Below are 22,623 nucleotides of genomic sequence, written 5' to 3' on the forward strand. Positions count from 1 at the left end.
AGATCAAGGTCAATAGTGCTAACAGATTTCAGTTGCTGCACTAAAGCCACTCTCCATGCACGGGGCCAACTTTTGTTATTTTTGTACAGTACAGTACTTGCTGTTATGCAGTTGACACATCCTACTTGTTGCACAAAAGTTATGATGCAATACTCTGCTCTTACCTTTTTGTATGTTTTTAATCTCTTTACTAACTTACTCCCCAATGTTTAAATTCTTGTTAACTATTCACGTATAAATCTGAAACTTGAACTTTGATAGGTACATTTGCTTTATAAAGCTACTGGAGATAGTTGCACGAGTTGTTAAAGACTTAAACAAAGTTCAGCATAACATGGTTCTTAAAGACTTGAGTGACTATATATTTAAATCCCCTTACACTACACTACCATACTTACATTAATACAGTACAACTTCCCTGTTTTACTTCATCTCAAAGGCTGTGAAACACTTCTTATAATTTCCAAACACATCATTCAGAAGGTAGTACAGTACATGTAAGACTATAATTGATTTCAAAAGAAAGTAAAGATTGCAAGGGTATTCATATATGCCAGGCATTATGATAATTAAGTGAAGTTTCAATAATAATGGTAATTAGCTCTGTACTATGTACTGTACATACTGTATTGAGGTTAATACACATTTTTTTTTGCATTGACTTTTGGTACTTTTGTAAAATATTGTTAAAATGTGACCTAGAGTGTCCTATTTTGTAATTTTGTTCACATTTAAATTCAAGCTGAGTAAAGCTAAGAGTATGCTCATACTTTTTTGTGCAGGTATTTTGTAGTAAATATATTATGAAATATAAAATTATATTTAGATTCAGTTCATGATTTTCTTTATTTTTTTTCATGATTTATCCTTTGGTTTTCAGTGCTTTTCTTTCAAACAAATTGTGTTAACAAATATATTCTGTGTGTTTACATCAATGATTGTTTTATTTGAACTCTACAAACTTACTTTTTTATGGTATAATGTTGTTTTTCATTTTGTATTATTGTATTAAGTTGATAATTTATGCTTTTTGTGTCTAGTATTATTTATTACTCTCTCTCTTGCATGTTTCAGACCAAAATAGCTCCTATCTGACCATTTAGTTGCACCCAGATTGTATGATGTAAGTAAGATTTTTATTTTCCCACATATTTCATAACTGTTTTTCATTTTGTTTTTGCTCTCCCCCTCTTTTTCCTACCCTCTCTCCCCGCTCTCTCTCCTCTTCTAGCTGCTGTGGTGCGTAGTTGTTAAGAAGTACCATAAGTTATATTCTATTTGTGATTTTTCTCTCTGTACAGTAATTGTTTTTAGTTAAAGATTGAATGTGCATTGATGACTCCATTACTCCAAAAGTAAATGTGGTAATTGGATTTTTGGTACAGTGATGCCAAGGAGTAGATTTTTTTATTCTCTGTGCTGTGTATATTGATTAATCTTCTGACCTCGTTTAGAATTTAGTACCGTACTCACTACTGAATGTCTTCGATACTTATGTTTTTTTTTTTTATGAAGCTACTTTTTTGTGTCATGTATTCAGGAGATATACTCAAAATTTAACATAAATTACAGGTAAAGAGTAACACCAGTATACTGCTCATAAGTCACTGTACAGTATCCAGTATTGCTTGCTAGCTTTATCTCCAGCGTTACTTTTAATTGGTCGACCATATTACACCTCTTGGGTGATGCATACATTACTAATTATAATCCAATGATACTTGATGTATTTATTACACCTGGCATATTAATTTTATTGTCACATTCACCGCTGCTTGTCACCTGATACACTTGCGTTGGTTCATAACTACTGTACTGTAGTACTCCCAGCATTACTTCTTAAATCATTCATTCATTGAGTATACCTACTGTGTATATCGACATTCTGAAAATAAGTGTATCCAAGTCTTACTGTGGGAAGAAAAACGTACAGTATACAAATATATTGACAATTTTTAAGTGCATCATTTGATATTTTTTGTTTTTCTTTACTAAATGCCTTGAATGTGGTTTCCAATACTGTATTGCACTTCAATTACTGATAGTTTTGTGATGCACAATAGATAGATGACTGTAAATGAAAATATGCCTTGTTAATATTGTATTACCTGTCATGAATATCTACTAAATCGTTGTGTTGAAGGAACATCTGTATGTTTCTTTTATTTGACAATAGTTTTATTTGTATTTCTATCTCATTGTTGGCACAGGAAGCAACGGGAACCGAGCATGTACAAGCGCCTCTCTTCCCACATCACTTCCATCGACCTTCCTGACCTTCCCGACCTACCGGATGCATTCAGGGAAACTGCCTCTCGTGTTGAGTCAGCTCTTCAGCATGCCAGAAGCTCTTATGAGAGTCACACACGCAAGGAGAAGGAGAAAGGAGACAAGAAAGATGGGGATAAGTTTGAAAAAAAAGAGATTGAAAATAGTGATGAAAAGGAAAAGAATGAAGACTCAAGTTAGCAGTATTTAGTACAAGTATATAAGTGGCATTCAATAGAATCCAGATTATAACATTTTGATAGACAGGTTATTGATATATGATGGCAGTAATTGTTCCCAAGTGAATAGGACAAAGATTTTATGAGTTCATATCATTATTGTTAAAATGGTTTTATATTTTTTAATTAGCTAAAGCTTCTTAAGGAAAGTCATAATACAGTATTATGTTGGAGATACAGTGGCCCCTCGGTTAACGAACTCAATCCGTTCCAAAAGGTCGTTCGTTAACCGAAACGTTCGTTAACCGAAACCATTGTTTCAATGGGTTTTTGGGTAATTGGTTCCAGCTCACCGAAAATTTCCTAACTTCAACAAAAATGGCGGAAAAATTTACTTACTTTGAGGTGTGTATGTAGAAGGCTCCTGGATGATGGTGATGATGTGCATTTGAAGTGGGAGGTGCAGGAGGAGAAGGGAGAAGAGAAGGAAGTGGAGGTGGAGGAGAAGCATTTTACTGCTTCTTGGAAGGTGAGTCACCTTCCATGAAAATGTCAGGAACCTCTGGACTGACAGATTCTCCACCATGAACATCCTCTCTCCTTCTTGAAGTGGAAGGCTGAGGGCTAGCATCTTGTTCCCTCTGCCTTTTACTGAAGAAAGTGTCAATTGTGGTCTGTGGGGCATCTGTCCTCCTCACCATTAACTTATGTTTAAAGAAGGAGACCACTGAGTCCTCAACATGACACAAAGTTAGTTCAGTTTTTTCCACTTCTGGGTGCTTTGAAGCCAGTTCCCTGAACTTCTCCCAGTGGTAAATCACATCTTTCAACTGTTTAGCTGACATATGGTCATCACTTTCAATTTCCTCCTCACCACTGTCAGCCTCTACCCGTAACATCTCATCCAGTTCCTTCAAGTCATTAGGAGTAAGTTCCTCCTCATGAGACATCACAAGCTCTTCCACATCCTTCTCCTCCACTTCAAGACCCAATGACTGACCAATGGACACAATCTCCTGGTCCAACTCTGTGTCATCCTCAAATCCCTCAAAATCATGGACTACTGATGGCCACAGTGCTTTCCATGAAGAATTGAGGGTTCTATTGGAGACTTCTTGCCATGATGACACAATCAATTTTACAGCCTCCAGGACGTTGAATTGTGTCTTCCAGAACTGTTTCAGTGTTAGTTCAGGATCAATGGAAGTTGCCTGATGACACCTCCTAAACATTTTCTTCATGTACAACTTCTTGAAGTTGCTGATCACATTCTGGTCCATTGGCTGTATGAGTGATGTAGTGTTTGGAGGCAAAAACAACACTTTCACAAAGTCAAATTTATACTCCAAATTTCTGGCAAGGTCAGGGTCATGACCAGGAGCATTATCCATGAGGAGAAGAGCCTTTAAAGGAAGTTTATTGGTGGTTAGGTAGCTCTTGACAGAGGGGCAAAACACATCAACAGCCCATTCATTAAAGAACTGTCTTGTCACCCATGCCTTACGGTTGGACTTCCAATAAACTCCAAGCATTGTTCTTACCACTTTCTGTTGCTTGAACACCCTGGGGTTTTCAGAGTGGTAGACAAGCATAGGCTTCAGTCGGAAATCCCCTGAAGCATTGGCACCAAGCAATAGAGTGAGACGGTCTTTCATGGGTTTATGCCCAGGTAAAGAGGCTTCATCCTTGGTGATGAATGTTCTTTTGGGCATCTTTTTCCAGAACAGCCCAGTTTCGTCAACATTGAACACTTGCTGTGGAAGATAATTTTCTTCTTCCATCAGTTTTTTAAATTCAATTAAAAACTTTGCTGCCCCTTCTTTATCAGCACTAGCAGCTTCACCATGCCTAACAACACTTAAAATGTCACTTCTTTTCTTAAATTTTTCGAACCAGCCTTTGCTAGCCCGAAAATCTTCAAATTCTGTTCCTGAAGAACCAGGTTGATCTGTCTTTAAATGTTCATAAATCTCCCTGGCTCTTTCACAAATGAAATCACCAGAAACTGAATCACCTTTCATCTGTTTTTCCCTAATCCAGATGATAAGTAACCTCTCAGTTTCTACGATTAGGGATCTACTTTTAAACACTCTTGTAGATTTGTCTCTCACGTTCACTTCCTTAAATTTGTCTTTTTGTGCAAGAATTGTCGACACAGTTGATGCCGACATGCCATATTCTTTGCATAGCGCATTTGATTTAATACCTTGTTCGTGTTTTTTTATTATTTCCTGCTTTATTTGGATTGAAATCACTTTTCTTGATCTCTTAGGCCCCATGCTGGATTCAAACAATGGCAACACGTATTTTTCAAAGTTAAACTAGCTGTAAATAAAGAATATTTTCTTTAAAGTAACACTGCACTGCACTATATATTGTCAATATGTAAAATAATTTTCAAAATGACCAATAATTTGCTTGGAAACACAGAAAAAAAGCGTTTAGTTGAAGAGAGTCTCAAGCAAGATGTTACCTCCAGTGAAAACAGAGAGAGACTGACGCCTGTTTGCTGTGTTAAGAGGCTGGATGCCGCGCATTAAACTAGTCACTTTACCTTCAATTATGTTCAATAATTGTTAAAATGACTAAAAAATTGAATATTAAACTTTTAAAATTATTGAATAGTATAAACTTCTTGATATTTACAAAAATAGTAAGGAATTTAAGCCCTAGAACCGATTAATGTATTGGCGGACTGATACTAAAGCTGGTTGCCCGGTCAGTGCAAGCGAAAACATGTTGAGGTCGGTTCGTAAGAAGTTCGTTAAGCGAAATTTTTTTCGTTAAACGAATTGAAGATCCTTATGGAAGGCAGTTCGTTAATCGAAATTACGTTAACCGAGGTGTTCGTTAAACGAGGGGTCACTGTATTGCAAATGATAAAACAAAAGTGTCCTGGGTTAAATGAATGCTGGTGTTATCAACAATTAAGAGAAATGACCTATAGGATGATGCAAGTCACTTGTAGGAACACTTCCACAAAACACTCTTCCTTTGCCCTTCACAAAGAGTATATAATTTAATGGCTAAATGATAAAAAAATTGCTCCAAGTAACGAACTCGGTGACGATTTAGACACACCGAGTCCAAAAGATCAACTTTGGTTCATAGGTCTTATTTCTAAACTCACTTCAATTTAGTCACCAGACCTCCACCCGACAACATTCTTGTTCCTTCAGGTGGGCCTTCAGCTAATGTCTGGCGGCCTCTGTTTTAGAAGGTTAAGTGTTGAGAATTGTTATTTTTTTATTGGCAACTTTTATTTGAAATCTCATCACGCAGTGTTTATCACAGTAGTCCAAGTACTGTATTAATTAGTGATACAGCATACCAGTATTATACAGTACAGTATATCTAAATCATTCTACCTTCCAATACTTACTGAAAGTTTTGAAATAGGAACTCTGCTTTCCCTTCTGAAGGAAACACTGTACAGTACTGTATTCTGTTTTGATCAAGTCAAACTGGTTTGGAATGTACTTTACATGGGTTTAAAATTGGGAAATATAAGTTCCACATTCAATATTTAATAGCCAAATGTTATCCCTTTCCTTTTTTGTGGAAAACTTTTATGAAAACCATCCATCACAAAAATTTTCACAGATGAAAAATTTTCCTAGGCTTAAAATGAGCACTATTTTTCAACATTGCACATGGTCAAGCTCAGAGATCACTAAGGAGGAAGATTTTACAATTTGCAATTACAATAAGCTATATCAACCCCTAAAAAGTGAAACACTTTATTGACAAAGGTAGAGAACCAAAATTAATGTCACTGCTTATTTATACTAGTCTATCAAATCTCATTCTCTCACAGATGTTTAAATATTTGGGACTATAAACCATCTCATATCTGTAACAACATCCTCAGTGCAAGGATATGGAATGGATTTGATAAAAGTTAAGAATGTTTAACCTCAGAGTATGACAATGAACACAGTCTGGGAGAACCTTAGGAAGAGTGATTCTGACACAATGGAAGCAGAATTTCCATAGATATACTATACAAGTACATTTGAATGAGGATCTTAATTGCTAAATTTAGTCCTGCCTAGCTGTTGTCAATTTTCAGCTAGGAAGACAATTGGGTGAACATAAGTTTCTTTGTCACAAGGTATAAATGAAGGACTAAAGTATGAAATCCCATTTTATGAATGAGTGGAGGAAGTAATGACCTTGAATCCCTCGCACCACCTGTACTGGGGTTGTAAATTTGCATGAGTTGGAGATGTAGGAATATGAACTTCCTTTTATGGTTGAAGAGGATTTCCAATTGAATGCACTTATTGACCAGGGTTGAACTTGGAGACTTTGTTTTCCTGAATCCTTTCTGGGATTCAAGAAAATTAACGACTTGTGGAAATCTGAGGATTCAAAACTAAATAGACGAGAATTGCTCTTTAAAGCATTTTTTTTTTTCATTATTTAGCCCTGTTCATCTGATAGTATGACTTGCTGATACACTAAATGCACTCTGTAATGAGCATAGAAGAGTTACTTAATGGTAGAGTTCACACAAGTTGTTTGCTCCCATTGGTCATAAAATGGGATTATCATACTTGAGGCCTCCACTTGTCAGGTTTTTTCATAATACTGTACAAAGCATTCTACTTTACTCACAATCCAGCTTATTGGAAAAGTTTGTTGTTTCTTACAACACATTCCTTGTTCAGAGCTAAAATTTTTAAGAACAAAATCTTCACACCTTTCTTTATTTACAAGGGCGGATCGGGGGCCGGACCTTTCACCAGAAAATTCCAATTCCTTTTATTTAATGCAATATTGTACTCAGACATTTTTGTATTGTAAAAAGTAATTACCATTGACTTTAGAATATCACCTAATATCAAGTGCACATGGCAGTTAATATTTAGAAGTTACCAACACCTACTTACCGTATATATTGATTCTTGTATAGAGAAAAAATAATAATAATAATCGATTAATTCTATAACGTTTCTATTGGAATTTTATTTTTTGAGTATTTTAAACGATAAAATTACCCATAATATTAATTATTCAAAGTGGGCAGGGCTGTGAAGTAGAGGGAAAATGTGGGGTAAAATCCTCTACGTACTTAAAAAGAACACCAAACAAACTTTTGAAAACTTTACCTAATGTTTCCTAGCTTGTAAAAATGTTAAGAACCACTTTTGAGTTCATGGATCCCTTCTCATCTGAGTACCGAAATCAACACAACATCTACTAAAAACCGAAAACAGCACCATAATTTATTAAACACCGAAAACTTGAATGAAGTAAACTCTTTATAATTTTATGATTTTTAAAGGTAAGAAAATGTTAGGTCAGGTTTTCAAAAATTTGTTTGGTGTTTTGATTTTTATAATTATTATTTTACCCCACATTTCCCTCTACTCCAAAGCTCTGCCCACTTTAAACAAGGAGCATTGGTGGTAATTTTATCGGTTAAAATACTCGAAAAACATAAATTTCCGACAAATCCGAAAGAATAAATATTATAGGTTTTCTTTCTTACAACTTCTAAATATTCACCCACATGGAATCAAAATGCCCATGATATAGGTCAAGTAAAAAAAATGGGGGGGGAGATCATGCATAGTGCCCCCAAAACCCTCCAGCTGGGTAGGTTCGCTGTGCCATATGTTCCTCTACTCACACTTCTTCATCCCCCCCACCCCTTGATATTCCTGGATCCGCACCTGATTTAGCCAGTATGATTCACTGCCCGTTGTAATGGTATTTTGCTTATTATTTTTCATTACTATTTGAAATTTTTGCATCTTCACCTGAACATTAATTCACCTAAAAAAATGTAGCTCACAAAGAATCAGTTGCTCAAACTTACTAAGAGTAATTGGAAAGAATTATATCCTCTTTTCATGTCATGTTTCTTGAGAATATTTGTTCTACATTAAACACTAGATATAAATTTTAATACAGGCATACCCCAATAATTGATGCATATAGGGACTGTGAAAAGTCGTTGGCTAGTGAGTCAACAGTTATTGAAGCAATTAATCCCATAAGAATATAACAAAATCAAAGGGTTAGGGACCAGGCACCCCCCAAAAAACTCCCATCTACCCTTGATATATATCCGTCATGCACACTATAATGCAAGAAAATAAAGTAGACATATAAAGCAAGCATATTAAGCATTAAATAAGGAATGTAAAACATAAATTGAGACTGTTATTTACCCGTGTTGACGGTGGTAGAGATGGTCTAGGGTGGCAAGTTAAAGTCCCTACGAATCTTTGCTGGTTCATCACAGTTTTACTACTCCTTATTTTGCCTTATCACATCACATCAAGCTGCAGCACAAGAGCAACTATCACTACGGCATTTAGGCATGATTAATTAACACACAAAGTTGGAAATAACAAAAAAACACGAAGTTGGAGACACATGATAAGTGTAAACAAGTGAAGGGAAGCGGGAATAAGTTGGAGGCAGCCACTGCCTTTCAAATTCAAAACCACTCTGCTGCTCCTTCCCCAATTGTCGGATCTCCGGGGTATCAATGAAACTTGCCGGGTATTTCCCCTATTATATGTAATTGTTGGTTATGCGAATCAGTGGTTAATTGGACGTTGGTTTTCGGGGTGTACCTGTACAGGTATTTCTTATTTGTTGGTTGTTAGTTGGTGATGCAGGGTCTTGGTATTAACATTTGCACCAGTAATGTTAACATTTCTCTGCAAAATGTACCACCAAGGAGTGCATGGAAAATGGACAATTAATTAGTGTTTCATATTGGAAAGCAAAGACATTCATTTTTTCCTATTAGCTGACTGTTCCATTCTATATGGCAGTTTTGAATTATTTGCAACGATGAAAAAGTGTGAAAACCAAGCATTGCCACAGCAATTATGTAAAGTGGGTCAAATAAAAGTTCACATTGATATTATCAGATGATCCTGGTTATTATTTGTGTATCTCAAAGTTATCTTTATGTGAAGGTGATTCACAGCTGTCATAGTCGAATGGTCTCTTCTTAAAAATGTAATTTTTATATATTCTTAGAATTTACTTAGTCAAACTTTGCTTCAATGTTTTACTTGTGCAGTACGTACTGAAAAATTTTTTCTTCTCTATATTTTTATGATTTCTTGGTTACCACAGCCTGGAATCTTACATATTTATTAAATTTCCTTTCCGATCTGTGCCAGGAGGGACAGTGGCATTGCCAGGTAAGTTAGGTTATAATAATACAATTGATGTTGAACTTGATGTGATTATTTATTCCCTGGAAGTTAAAGAGTAGGTCCTGGTCTTTTGAGGTTATGTACCATGAAACTGTGGTTTAAATATGTAGTGGAGAAATTCAAATGTTTTATCTTCATTCTGTCTTTTCAGATATACAGTACTGTATATGGTACAGTACACTATACAGTATATGATATTAGAAAAATTAAGTTCCTTTCTTAGAAAACACTTTCATTGTACTGTGCTCTTACTTGTTTTAATTAAAGTTATTGAGAATTCAGCACTGTATTCTACTTCTAAACACTGTGTTCACATGTTAGATCCCAAGGAAAATTTTCCCGAATGCTAGTGAAGTATATAAAGTTTATTTTGATAGTTTAAATGTGGTTTGTGAATTAAGATTAATATTGTAGTATCAAAGTACAGTATAGATACTCATTAAAACACATTAAGGTTCTTGTTAGACATCAGGTTAAGTTCAGTAGTTTATACAAGGTATGGAGATGTACTGTACGTTAATGCATTTTTTAAACTAATTCTTTCTGGCATGTGTAAAGTAAACACAATTATGATAGTATCCAGAAATAACATGTATATTATGTATGAAAACTCGACTTCAGTTTTATATTCCGATATACCAAATGGTGTGTAAGTGGATCCTAAAGGACTAATGACTCATTCATTAGGGACAGTGTGGATAGAGCACATTATACACTAACCTTTGGAATACAAAAAGACAGCATGACCAGCACCTCACTCAACCACTTGCACTTTCCTAACTGAAGAGGTAAGTGATGTATTCACTCATCTGCTACAACCCATCAAACAGGGTACAGTAATATCCAATAAAGCACTAATACTTATTTGAAAAGATTATTTAATTGCTGTACTTCTTTAGAGAAAGTGCCCAGTGTGCCACCGCCTTAAGTTGCATCAATTCTGTTGTTTTTGAAAATGTGAGCAGTGTCGGCTACTGTCATTGTTTTTGTTATCATCATTGACTCTGATTTTATGACAAGTGCTTTTGCTCTGTCTTTGTGAATGTGAAATGAGCAGTGTAACTTTGAAAATGTCTGGGAAGGCCAAGGCTTACAAGACAACCTTATCTCTGAGGTGTAGCTTGACTTTGTTAAGCAGGCTGTGTGGGAGTCGGAGTCCCATTAGCAAGGCAGTCCCAAGGGGGGTGTGTGGCCCAGGGCAATTCTGCCACTGCGGGGCCCCTTTGCATTCTTTAAAAAATAAAACACACACACACACACACACACACACACACACACATATATATATATATATATATATATATATATATATATATATATATATATATATATATATATATATATATATATATATATATATATATATATATATATATATATATATATATATATATATATATATATATATATATATATATATATATATTTCATGTAAATCCACAATGAAAACGTGGATAAGATAAATCTTGATAAAATCACACGGGAAAATGGAAAACAACGGAGTACCTTAGCTTTCGTCTTTATTCAAGACATCTTCAGAGGCAACTGGATTACATGGACAGAGAGAGGCTTAAATATACAGGGTGACCTAAGAACATGAGGTCAGGTCATAATGATGACATCCAACTATCCCCACACCAACACACACGTAGAGGAGCTCAAGAGAAGGGTGGTGACGTGACTAGCCAGGTCAGGTCAGAAAAAAGGGACCCACAAAATAACTATCATACATCTAGATCAAAGGTTTTCAAAGCATTTTTAACCTTGGGCCACTGACAAATAAATTTATGTAACATATTATCAGTTTTGAACTGACCATCACTGTGGGCAGCCTAGACCGTTCGTGCCTCACATCCACCACCGCGCCATCTTCGACCGCATCCATGGTCTCAGCCACCCAGGTGTATGGGCCTCCCAGCGCCTCCTCACGCAATGTGTCGTCTGGCCCGGCATCAAGGCTGATACTAGGAAATAGGCTGCCCAGTGCCTGGCCTGCCAGTCCTCTAAGATACATCGACACACACGGGCTCCCTTAGAAACCTTTCCTTTACCCAAAGGACTCTTCCAGGTAGTGCACCTCGACAAGTGGGACCTCTTCCATCATTCTGCGGCAACACTTACATCTTCACCTGCATTGACCGTTTCACCAGGTGGACAGAAGCCATTCCTATGCCCAATGCTACAGCAGAGTCTGCCGTCCACACCTTCCTGTTCAGTTGGGTCTCCCGTTTCGGTCCCCCCACGACCGTCATCACTGACCGAGGAGCCCAGTTTGAGTCACAACTCTGGCACAGCCTCCTACAGTTCCTCGGCTCTTCTAGGCACTGCCCTCCCGCTTACCACCCTCAATCCAATGGCATGGTAGAGCGGTTTCATCGGCAGCTGAAGGACGCAATCAAGGCACAGCACGACCCTTACAGCTGGACGGATGCTCTACCCTTAGTGCTCCTCGGCATCCGTGCATCACACAGGGAGGACATGGACTGCAGCCCTGCAGATCTCACCCTAGGCGAGCCCCTTCGCCTACCCGGAGACTTCTCACTTACTCTTGACCTCACTCACTCCACTGCTGCCGTCCGTCACGACGTACTGCAAAAACTATGACAAGCAGTTTCTGCATTCAAAGCTACTGCTCCACGCCAGCCTTCCCATCGCCTTGAACTTATCCCTCCTGCACTACTCAACGCCGAGTATGTCTTCGTTAGGCGCGATGCTCACCGCAACCCACTTCAATGCCCATACGACGGACCCTTCCAGGTTTTTGCACGTTCAGCGAAGTTCCTGACGATCATCCGCAATGGCAGACAAGACACCGTCAGCATAGATCGAGTGAAGCCGGCCACCTTACCCGTTGGGCCCTAGCCCAGCATTACCCCCAACAAACTACGCCTACACCAGTCGGCCCGCAGTTCCACTTGCAGCAACACCCCGTCCACAACATTTCTGGGCACCCTCTTTTCATCCTCAGGTACCTACTGCTCCTGACATGGACCCTGCTCCTGACGGGGGCCCTGCTCCTGACGGGGGCCCTGCTCCTGACGGGGGCCCTGCTCCTGTCGTGGACCCTGCTCCTGTCGTGGACCCTGCTCCTGTCGTGGACCCTGTTCCTGTCGTGGACCCTGATCCTGTCGTGGACCCTGCTCCTGTCGTGGACCCTGCTCCTGTCGTGGACCCTGCTCCTGTCGTGGACCCTGCTCCTGCCGTGGACCCTGCTCCTGACGTGAACCCTGCTCCTGTCCCCTGCCACCCTGCTCTGTCGTGGACCCTGCTCCTGTCGTGGACCCTGCTCCTGTCGTGGACCCTGCTCCGTCGTGGACCCTGCTCCTGTCGTGGACCCTGCTCCTGTCGTGGACCCTGCTCCTGTCGTGGACCCTGCTCCTGACGTGGACCCTGCTTTTGACGTGGACCCAGACACCCCAACCAGCGACCCTTAGGACCTTGCCCCTGCCGCGAGACAAGCACCACATTCCTCGCCTGTTCAACCTTCTCTCATCTATAATCCTCCTTCTCCCTCTGCTTCTCCCACAGGTTTCGTGTCACTAGACAGAGTCGTGACCCGTAGCGGCCGAATGGTCCACACCCCTGCCCGTTATGTCTCACATGTGGGATACAACCCTGCCAACAAGAAGTCTCCTGCAGCGCTCGGAGGGGAGGGGGAGTATTGTAGTGGATACTCTCCCCTACAACTGCCGACTGATCACTGATCACCTGCCGTTCACTTACCAGCCAATGAGCTTACAAGTAGTAGAAGCTCCAGCGAATTCCACAGACTAGGTCTCGCATGCGGACGGAGATGTACAACTGCTGACTGATCATTGCCGTCCGCTTACCAACCAATCAGCACCAGTGCCGGATTTAGACTTGTGGAGGCCCATGGGCAGCCTCTTTGTGGAGGCCCCCCTCATTATAACTACCCAAGAGGGTGGGGTGGCGAGTGCAGCGAGCCTAAACATCTGGGAGTTCCGGGGGTGCTGTATGCCCCCTGGGAAAATTTTGAAATTTGAACACTTCTTTGGAGAATTTTGAAGCCATATGCAGTTATTTTGAGGTAACTAGAACATGGAGAATTTTTTAATTAACTGTATATTTATTGATAGTGTACAAATTCCCAACACACACACACACGCACAAAAGTGAGACATGGGCGATGCAAGTCTCCTCTTTAATCGACAGACACATGACAACCGATGTGCAGATAGTACACGACCCAACCCCCTCCGACCGACTGTCAACAAACACAGCGCCATGATGGCATTCGTAATGGAAGTGATAATGAAAAAAATATTTTTTTTTTTTTTTTTTAAATCTCAATTTCGTTATTCCATGTAGTTCATTTTTAATCAATATATGTTTGTGGAATTCTAAATATATTATTAGCAACACAAACAATAGCATTCATTAAATATATACGGTTCATAGGAAAACCAGGTATTCATGAATTTCAAGGAGTAGCTAGCCTAATTTCTATCATGCTTCTTGCTGAACATAGTTTTACGTGATGGAATAGATAAACATGAATTTTAAAGAATGAAAATAAAAATAATCCAATTGAATAAACAAATAAATAAGATATTGTAATATGTGGAGGCTCCTGGGCAGCTGCCCACTTTGCCCACTCCTGAATCCGGCCCTGATCAGCAGTGAGTTCAACAAACCAGGCCTTGCTTGCGAACTGCGCAGTGATTGGCTCCGCACATTTCATACCTCACTCCTCTGATTCTGAGAAACCATATAAATGAGCGTAGGTCTGGCTATGGAGCTCCCAACAAGCTCCTCACCCAACAGGAACTCTGAGCAAGCTTCTCACCACACCACAACTCCCTTGCACTGCACTGTACATACTATATATATATATATATATATATATATATATATATATATATATATATATATATATATATATATATATATATATATATATATATATATATATATATATATATATATATATATATATATATATATATATATATATATGCAAGTAATCACTGCTTATCAATATATATATATATATATATATATATATATATATATATATATATATATATATATATATATATATATATATATATATATATATATATATATATATATACAGAAAACACATTGGGAGTTTCTATTCTTACCTCCATCCTGAGTGTGAGATCTCTTACATGTATGTATGTATGTGAGCCCATACAAAGAGAAATAGACAAACATAGGGAAATTTGACAACTGGCCACATACAGCTACAACTACAATCCCCCCCCCCCTCCTCTTTACCGATGTATGTTAAGCTAATCTTATTACTTATAATATAACTTATCATAACCTAACCTATGACCTGTATTTTCTTATGTGCTCAAAAAATGTTTTGCGATAGAAATCCCAGAGATAATGTGTCTTATTGTTTAAAGTACTTACTTTTCATAGTTAGAATCTTAAGGCTTCCCAGATGACCAAAACGAAAATAATATCAATATTGTTTGGAATGTTTATGCAGGGGGTACTATGAAATTTGTAGTATGGGCAGCTAATATCCATTGAATTAGTAAATATACTGAGTAATTTTTTTTATTCAACATAGTATTACTGTGTTGCACAGTAAAGCACAATTAATTATCTAATAATATTTATTTACAGAGCTGATCAGCCGAGAAAGTTGGTCAACTACTTCCAGGGTCTGATCATCTGAAGCCCATCCCATGGTCGTCCCTAGTACTTCCACAACATTAAATATAGACATCAGTGACGAAAACTTACATTTATAGGCATTAAATAGAGAACAGTGATGAAAACTTCCATGTTCGAGTTATCGGTCTTTTGCATCATTTTAGCACCCAGCAAGTAAATACACGCGATGATACTTGAGCAGTAATTTATTTTAATGTAAAAATAAGTTATGCCTGTGTATATCAACATTGTATATGGCCACAAGTCCTGTATTTCTGCTGGTAACAACTCAGACACCACAGCTGGCTGCCTCCAGGCTCTCTCTCGGCGGCTCGAGCCAGCCAGTGGCGTCACAACTAATCACAGAGCTTTTCCCAGTGACTTTTTAGCAACGTTAACCCTCATTTTTTTTTTACACTTTTTGGCCCAATTTGTTTAAAAATATCATTACCATGGTTAATTTAAGCGTTTTCTTTACCCATTGCCATCTTACGAAAAAATTCTAACCTACAACTCGTCCATTGTGAACACATTTCGTTTGAATAAATGGACAGCTTCACGAACATTTTCTATGAACCAATCAGCTGTTTGCAGGTATAGACGAGGGGCGTGGCTTATGGGCCAGGTTAACGTGGAAATATTATACAGTAGGATGAAACCAAACTTTAGAAAACAGCAGGCACTTGTAGTGGAATTCTCCCCTACAAACGCTGTTTGTCGCTGCCTAGCCGACCCCACCAATTCCCCAGTGTATGCCTCGTGGTCTAGGTCAACCAGCGCCGCCATACACCACGGAGCGGGGGTCAACTGCTAAGCCACGCCTACCCCCGCTATTTAAGACCTGACCTCGTGGTGATCTCGCTCTCTTTCTACCTACACCAACCAGCCAGCAACACCTCCTCCTGCCTGGCGGTCCTTGCTCCTCCGCCTGCCTGGCGGTCCTCTCTCCCGCTGGCGAGTATGGCGACCCACAAGCTGTCCTTCTCTGAGCGTCCTCACCAACCAGCTCTCTCTACATCACGCTTGTAACCATGCTGCCTTCCCAGCACCAAGCTGCATTGTACATCCAATACAACATGTATATAGAGAGCACATCGTGAGTTTCCTTTCTCCATTCCATCCTGAGTGTGAACCAAATATCTTGAACCCCACAAATGGTGACTCCCGGAGATTCGCACTCACACAGGATGGAGGAGAAACTGATCACGCTCCCAGTCTTCAAGCAACATGGAAGACTGGCTTATCCACACAGAAGCAGCTATCATCGGCTCTACAGCTACTGTCTCTACACCGCAGGTTAGACACCCTAGAGCAGCTCTGCTACTCTAAGCAGAGACCAGCTCCTCTTCCTGCCCCAAGCACCACGTCCTACCGACCCCAGCACACCCGTCCTGCCTCAGACGCCGACCCCGGCCCAGCAGTAACCCCTGCCGCCCCTGATGCGGCCTCTGTTCCTGAGTGCGGACCCACACACCCCTCTTTTCTCCCTCAGGTACTCCCTGCTAATGTCCTGCACCCTGCTGCTGTCGTGGACCCAGCTGCTGTCACGAGCCCTCATCCGCTGCTGCTGACACAGCCCCTGCTCCTGACCCAGGTCCACACACCCCAGCAGGCGCATCTGTCGACTCTGTACCTGCCGTGAGGGAAGCACAACATTCATCGCCTCCACACACCCTTATTCTCCCTCTCTACTCCCACAGATATTGTGTATCTAGACAGTTGTATCCAGCGACCGGCTCATCCACGCCATCGCCGTTGTCTCACATGAGGCACGCACCGCCCGTTCTGCCTCACATGTGCTATGCAACCCTGCAGACAACAAGTCTCCTACACAGCCTGGAGGGAAGGGGGAGTATTGTAGTGGAATTCTCCCCTACAAACGCTGTTTGTCGCTGCCTAGCCGACCCCACCAATTCCCCAGTGTATGCCTCGTGGTCTAGGTCAACCAGCGCCGCCATACACCACGGAGCGGGGGTCAACTGCTAAGCCACGCCTACCCCCGCTATTTAAGACCTGACCTCGTGGTGATCTCGCTCTCTTTCTACCTACACCAACCAGCCAGCAACACCTCCTCCTGCCTGGCGGTCCTTGCTCCTCCGCCTGCCTGGCGGTCCTCTCTCCCGCTGGCGAGTATGGCGACCCACAAGCTGTCCTTCTCTGAGCGTCCTCACCAACCAGCTCTCTCTACATCACGCTTGTAACCATGCTGCCTTCCCAGCACCAAGCTGCATTGTACATCCAATACAACATGTATATAGAGAGCACATCGTGAGTTTCCTTTCTCCATTCCATCCTGAGTGTGAACCAAATATCTTGAACCCCACACACTATATGTTGTGGAAGTCGCTAAAGAAGGTGGCCAAGCCATGTGAGTCACTATGATCCAATCCTCTTACTGTACTTCTTTTATTCTAGTCATAATCAGGGCCGGTGCAAGATGATTTGGCGCCCTAGGCAAGCCTTTAGATGTTCGCCCCCTTGAAAGTTTTGATAAGCTAATGTAGGTACAGTAACCCATTACTACATTGTTTCTAACTCTCGAAACACCACTGATAACATAATTTTCATCTTGTGGCTTTATTACTTCATCCATGCAATTAGTTCTAGAAATTTCCCAAAGTTCTAGAATTTTACACCCATACCAAAGCACTATTATAACTGTAATAAAAATTAAAAGTATCGCTGTGGACATAATCGAGAAGCATGAGAATAGCTTTTACTGTAATATACGTCGTGTACAATAAGCGTTCACCCATTATTTTATATTTAATGATGTAAACGAATTTTTAATACATTTGGTTTGTTTTTTGGTATTTGGTTTTGAGCTCCTATTGTACGCCATTACTACCTATATAAAACATATTAATTTGTTAGGTGAATTTTATTTAAGGTATGTGTTAAAATTACATTATATGGGAGCTTTTTGTACACGATATTATATGACAAACAAATAAGTATATAAATAAATGTCTTTTATTGTAAGAAAAATTTAGTGGACAATTATTTGTAATGTTGACAATCGTGAAACTGGAGATAAGCTTTTACTGTAATGGATACATAACCAAATATATTCTACAAAACATATATCAAATTATTGTTGAAAAAAATACAATCACTAGTACACACTCATGCAGTACATACGTCCACTAGTACACACTCACGCAGTACATACGTCCACTAGTACACACTCACGCAGTACATACGTCCACTAGTACACACTCACGCAGTACATACGTCCACTAGTACACACTCAGGCAGTACATACGTCCACTAGTACACACTCATGCAGTACATACGTCCACTAGTACACACTCAGGCAGTACATACGTCCACTAGTACACACTCATGCAGTACATACGTCCACTAGTACACACTCACGCAGTACATACGTCCACTAGTACACACTCACGCAGTACATACGTCCACTAGTACACACTCACGCAGTACATACGTCCACTAGTACACATCGTAACACACGTGCGATAAAACTTGACGAAATGACGAGAAGCATAAGATTGAAACAAAGACTCGCAAAGGTGTACAGCATTATAGACAGAGTACAAGATAAATCAAATAACTACATACATTATAAAAATATTAAGACAGTTTCAACTTACTGTTTAGCAGGATAGCCAGCTGTTGAAGTTGTTGCCACTGCACCACACTTTTGGAGATGACTGACTCGGACTGAAGTGGCCTGGTCACTGGTGTCTGTGAGTATTCTGGACAGCTTGAATCTTGATCTCCAACTAATCAAGTTGTTCCAGGTTACTATTTGCCTGGCGGCTCTGGCCGCTGGCCAGTCTCAGTGGGATTACGTTATGCGAGGTCAAACTTCAGAGGTCAGGTAACCTTGCCTCATTAGGGTGTGTCATAGGAGGGAAGATCAGCTAAAACTAATGGCCCATCACTTTTTTGGTAGATTTTAGTGTATATAAACATTAAATAATTTCAGTTTCAATATTTTGCAACCTTTTGCTAGGTAAATTTTAGCGTGAAATTTATCGAAAATCTAACGTACAGCTGCATTAGTGCATTACAATTAAATAGTGAACATTGCTTTCTGACTTCATTCTTTAACAACCCAACTAACAATATTTTTTTCTGTTTCAGATTCTGATGCATTTATAAGTTGATAATATTTGCGATGGCTGCTTGTGTCGGACCCGAGGAACCAAAATCCAGCCATCACCAGTCACTGCTCGGGTTGCCTACATTGAGATGCTTTGAATGCGGTGTTTTAATCAGGCAAATCAGTAGAAGAACCAAGAACTTACAAACAAAGACATTTGCCAGTGATATGACCAAAAACTGTCTTGGCACAGTACTCTGGCTAACGCTCAGTTCAAGCCTCCAGTCATAACAAGTCAGAAGAAGATTAGTGAGAGACTGCTAGCCAGTTGGGAAAAGGCAAGAGATATCTCTCTTGGGAGAGGAAAACTTGCAATTAAGGACAGCTTTGCCAAGCAACTGGACCAGTTATTTGACATAATTACTTGCAAGTGCCCAATTGTTCTCTGTCCTGAGTTTGGATGCGATCGTGACTGTAAATCCGAGGCCCACATCTGTATTTGCAAGCGTGAACTGAAGATTCCTGTGATCGAACTGGCATTTGTCGAAGCACAGAGAGAGAAGACTGGCAGTATAGGGGCTCTCATGATTTCTAGCCAAGATATTCCGGAGTCCAAGAGACAGGAGGCTGCCACAGAGAGACAGAAGAGCAGAAGAGTTGCCGAGGAAAAGAGACTTGAGAAGGCCCAGGGTGAGGTAAAAAAGGCCGATGATTGGAGTCAAGCTGATTCAGAGTTTAATGACTTCCCCATGGCTGATCAGTGCTGACCAGGAGAATGGTGACTTTATCCCTAACAGAAATAATGATCCCAAACCTTCCAGGCATAGATTCAGAAATAGGAAAGATATCGAGCATAGCTCTGGCCAGCATGCGACACCACACTGGTCTCAGAGAAACTGCAGAATAGCAGCTGCCTGGATTGACGGTGGTTTGATAACACCTGATGATGTTCACCTGGTGATAGATCATAACAAAGTAAGGAGAGCTCAGGAGAAACTTGTCAGTAACCTAGAGGAGTTTGATAAGGGGATAAGAAAATGGAATCAATTGTTTGTTCTTTGATGGGAGAAGGATGACACTAAAGTGTTCATGAAAGTTGGAGATTCTGACAAGTTGTTCCCTGCCATGGTGAAGGAGGAACACTACTCCTGCTGCAGTGAACCAGGAGGGAAAGTATTTGTGGCATTTCACTCCAGAGAAGAGGTGACATCAGGAAACCAGCTGAGATAGTGGCAGATAACATTGTGAACTGGCTCAGAGAGAGGCAATGAGACCAGACCCTGCAGGCCATTGGAGGGGACAGCACCAACAGAACACAGGGTGGCAAGGGGGTCATACAGTGGATAGAGCGGAAGATTGGAGGAAGCTGGTCTGGATTGGTTGTGACCTCCACACCAACGAGTTGCCACTCAGACATCTAGATCCAGGAGCTGGATGAAGACTCTTTCAAACAACAGATGGTCTGGTCCTCTTGGCAAGATGCTGGACTCTGCCACTGAGTTAGAAATAAATCGAGCTTTGAAAAAATCTAGTTGGCCCTCACTCGTTGAGCTTGCATATACTGTCATTGACGACCTAAGTACTGACCAGTACTATGGTTACATGATTTGCAGTTACCATCAAAACTGGGGTCATGCCTGATAGACTTGCTTACCTGCAGATACAGTTCAGTCTCACATTCTAGGTGGCTCACAACGGCTCTCAGGTTCTGCAGAATTTAGGTCGCTCATCATAATCTGAAAGGAACCAACTACAACCTGAGACTTATTGTCAATTCATCGTGAGTGTCTACTTGCCAAATTGGTTCCCTTTTAAAGGTCAAATCATCGTTCTCGAAGGTCTGAGGCATGTGTTCTCTTCAGCAGGCTCCTGAGGAGTCAGCCAAGGAAGGTTGTTCAGATTGTGGAGCAGACTGTGAGGAGATCTTTCTGGTATGCTCATCCGAGGCAGTTCTGCAGACATTATAAGGATGAGGAGGGAGAGAAGAGTGGCAGTCAAAAAGATCTTGGATATGAGACTTATGAGAGGATCTGGGTATGACGAATCCAGTTGGTGGCGATTCCTTCAGGGTCAGGAGAAGACTCCCACTGAAGTCAATCTAGGTGCAAGACCCTCACTGATCTCATAGATCTGGATCGCATCCAGGCTGGCAGTGACCTCTTACCTGCAGCCTCACCAATGTTCAAGTCAAACTTTTGCGGACAACCCCATGCATGTCCCTGCCTGGCCCTCGCACACCCAGAGTATAGGCGTTGTGTGTACAGCAAGTGACGAGGGCCAGCAGTCCGTGTACAGCCAGGAGGAGGAAGGCTACATCGAGGCTCAGGTGGTCAGCAGGGAGGTGATGAGTAGAGCAGAAGCAAGAAAGACATGTTTTCTATGGTGTGCAGCAACACCGAGATTAAATGGCCAAAACCGGTTTTGTATTTGATGATTTTGTTTTCCTAAAAGGAATATTAAATTTAATAAATAATGTGTCAAGATCATTCGTTTCACTATTGCGGATCATTTCATCTAATAAATTAACCTGATACATTTACTTTACTTTAAATAAGCTATTTAGTGGTGTTGGTAAAAGAATTGGGAATACTGAATTTTCCTACAGAATTTCAAGTTAAAATTTACCTAGCAAAAAATGAAAACTTTTTCAAATCTGAAGATATCACATGATTCTGCACATAGAACAACATCATTAATACCATGGGCCGATTTTTCAAACTCAAAAAAAAAATTCGCCTCCGTGCTGACACACCCTATTGCCTCTGTCCGACAAAGGCAGGGAAGGGGCAGCTCAGCCGTCCTGGCAGTAAGGGAGGGGAGCGGATCACTAAGCGTAGCTAGGGGGGGCAGTCCGCCCGGGCAGCCAGTTGGGTCTGCTCATCACCCATATCTGCAGCTACTGGAGACTGATTAATCCATCCCCTTTGTATCGGCGGCAAGTTAATCCTTGTAGTGTCTGACCCCACCTGACCCACATCATCACGGCCCACGTCACCAGGCTACACCCTTGCTATGCGCCCCCCGCCACACACGCAACCTGTAACCTGGTGGGGATTAGAAACAACTTCAAACAAGTCGCCAGTGACTCATGTGGTGTGGGTCAGGTGTTAGGTCAGACACGGCAGTTAACTTGCGCCCCATACAAAGGGAAGGATGCGTCTCCAGTAGCTGCAAAACCAAAAGCCCACCAGTCTCGAGGTCATATCAGTTCGTACAGCCGACCAATCCACCAGTTACAAATTCACTTCAGTTCTGCACAAGT

The 22,623-nt window shown here is 40.7% G+C and overlaps 1 protein-coding gene across 8 annotated transcripts in view; it reads left to right on the forward strand.

Moving 5' to 3' along the window:
- Nucleotides 1-15,390, forward strand: part of LOC121861523 (BLOC-1-related complex subunit 8 homolog) — a 113,738-nt gene extending 98,348 nt beyond the window's left edge. For 2 of the 8 annotated variants that reach the window (XM_042359345.1, XM_042359344.1), the window contains one exon: nucleotides 2,211-2,795. In XM_042359345.1, the coding sequence (XP_042215279.1) occupies nucleotides 2,211-2,469 (259 nt within the window). In that variant the 3' untranslated portion in view covers nucleotides 2,470-2,795. Of the gene's footprint in view, nucleotides 1-1,074; nucleotides 1,124-2,210; nucleotides 2,796-15,259 lie in introns of those variants that run through there. The other 6 variants (XM_042359355.1, XM_042359352.1, XM_042359356.1 and 3 more) reach the window with 6 other exon arrangements.
- The last annotated feature ends 7,233 nt before the right edge of the window (nucleotides 15,391-22,623 follow it).

This window comes from Homarus americanus, unplaced genomic scaffold (genome assembly GCF_018991925.1).
Source record: "Homarus americanus isolate GMGI-L3 unplaced genomic scaffold, GMGI_Hamer_2.0 scaffold24260, whole genome shotgun sequence".
In the NCBI taxonomy this organism is placed as follows: domain Eukaryota; kingdom Metazoa; phylum Arthropoda; class Malacostraca; order Decapoda; family Nephropidae; genus Homarus; species Homarus americanus.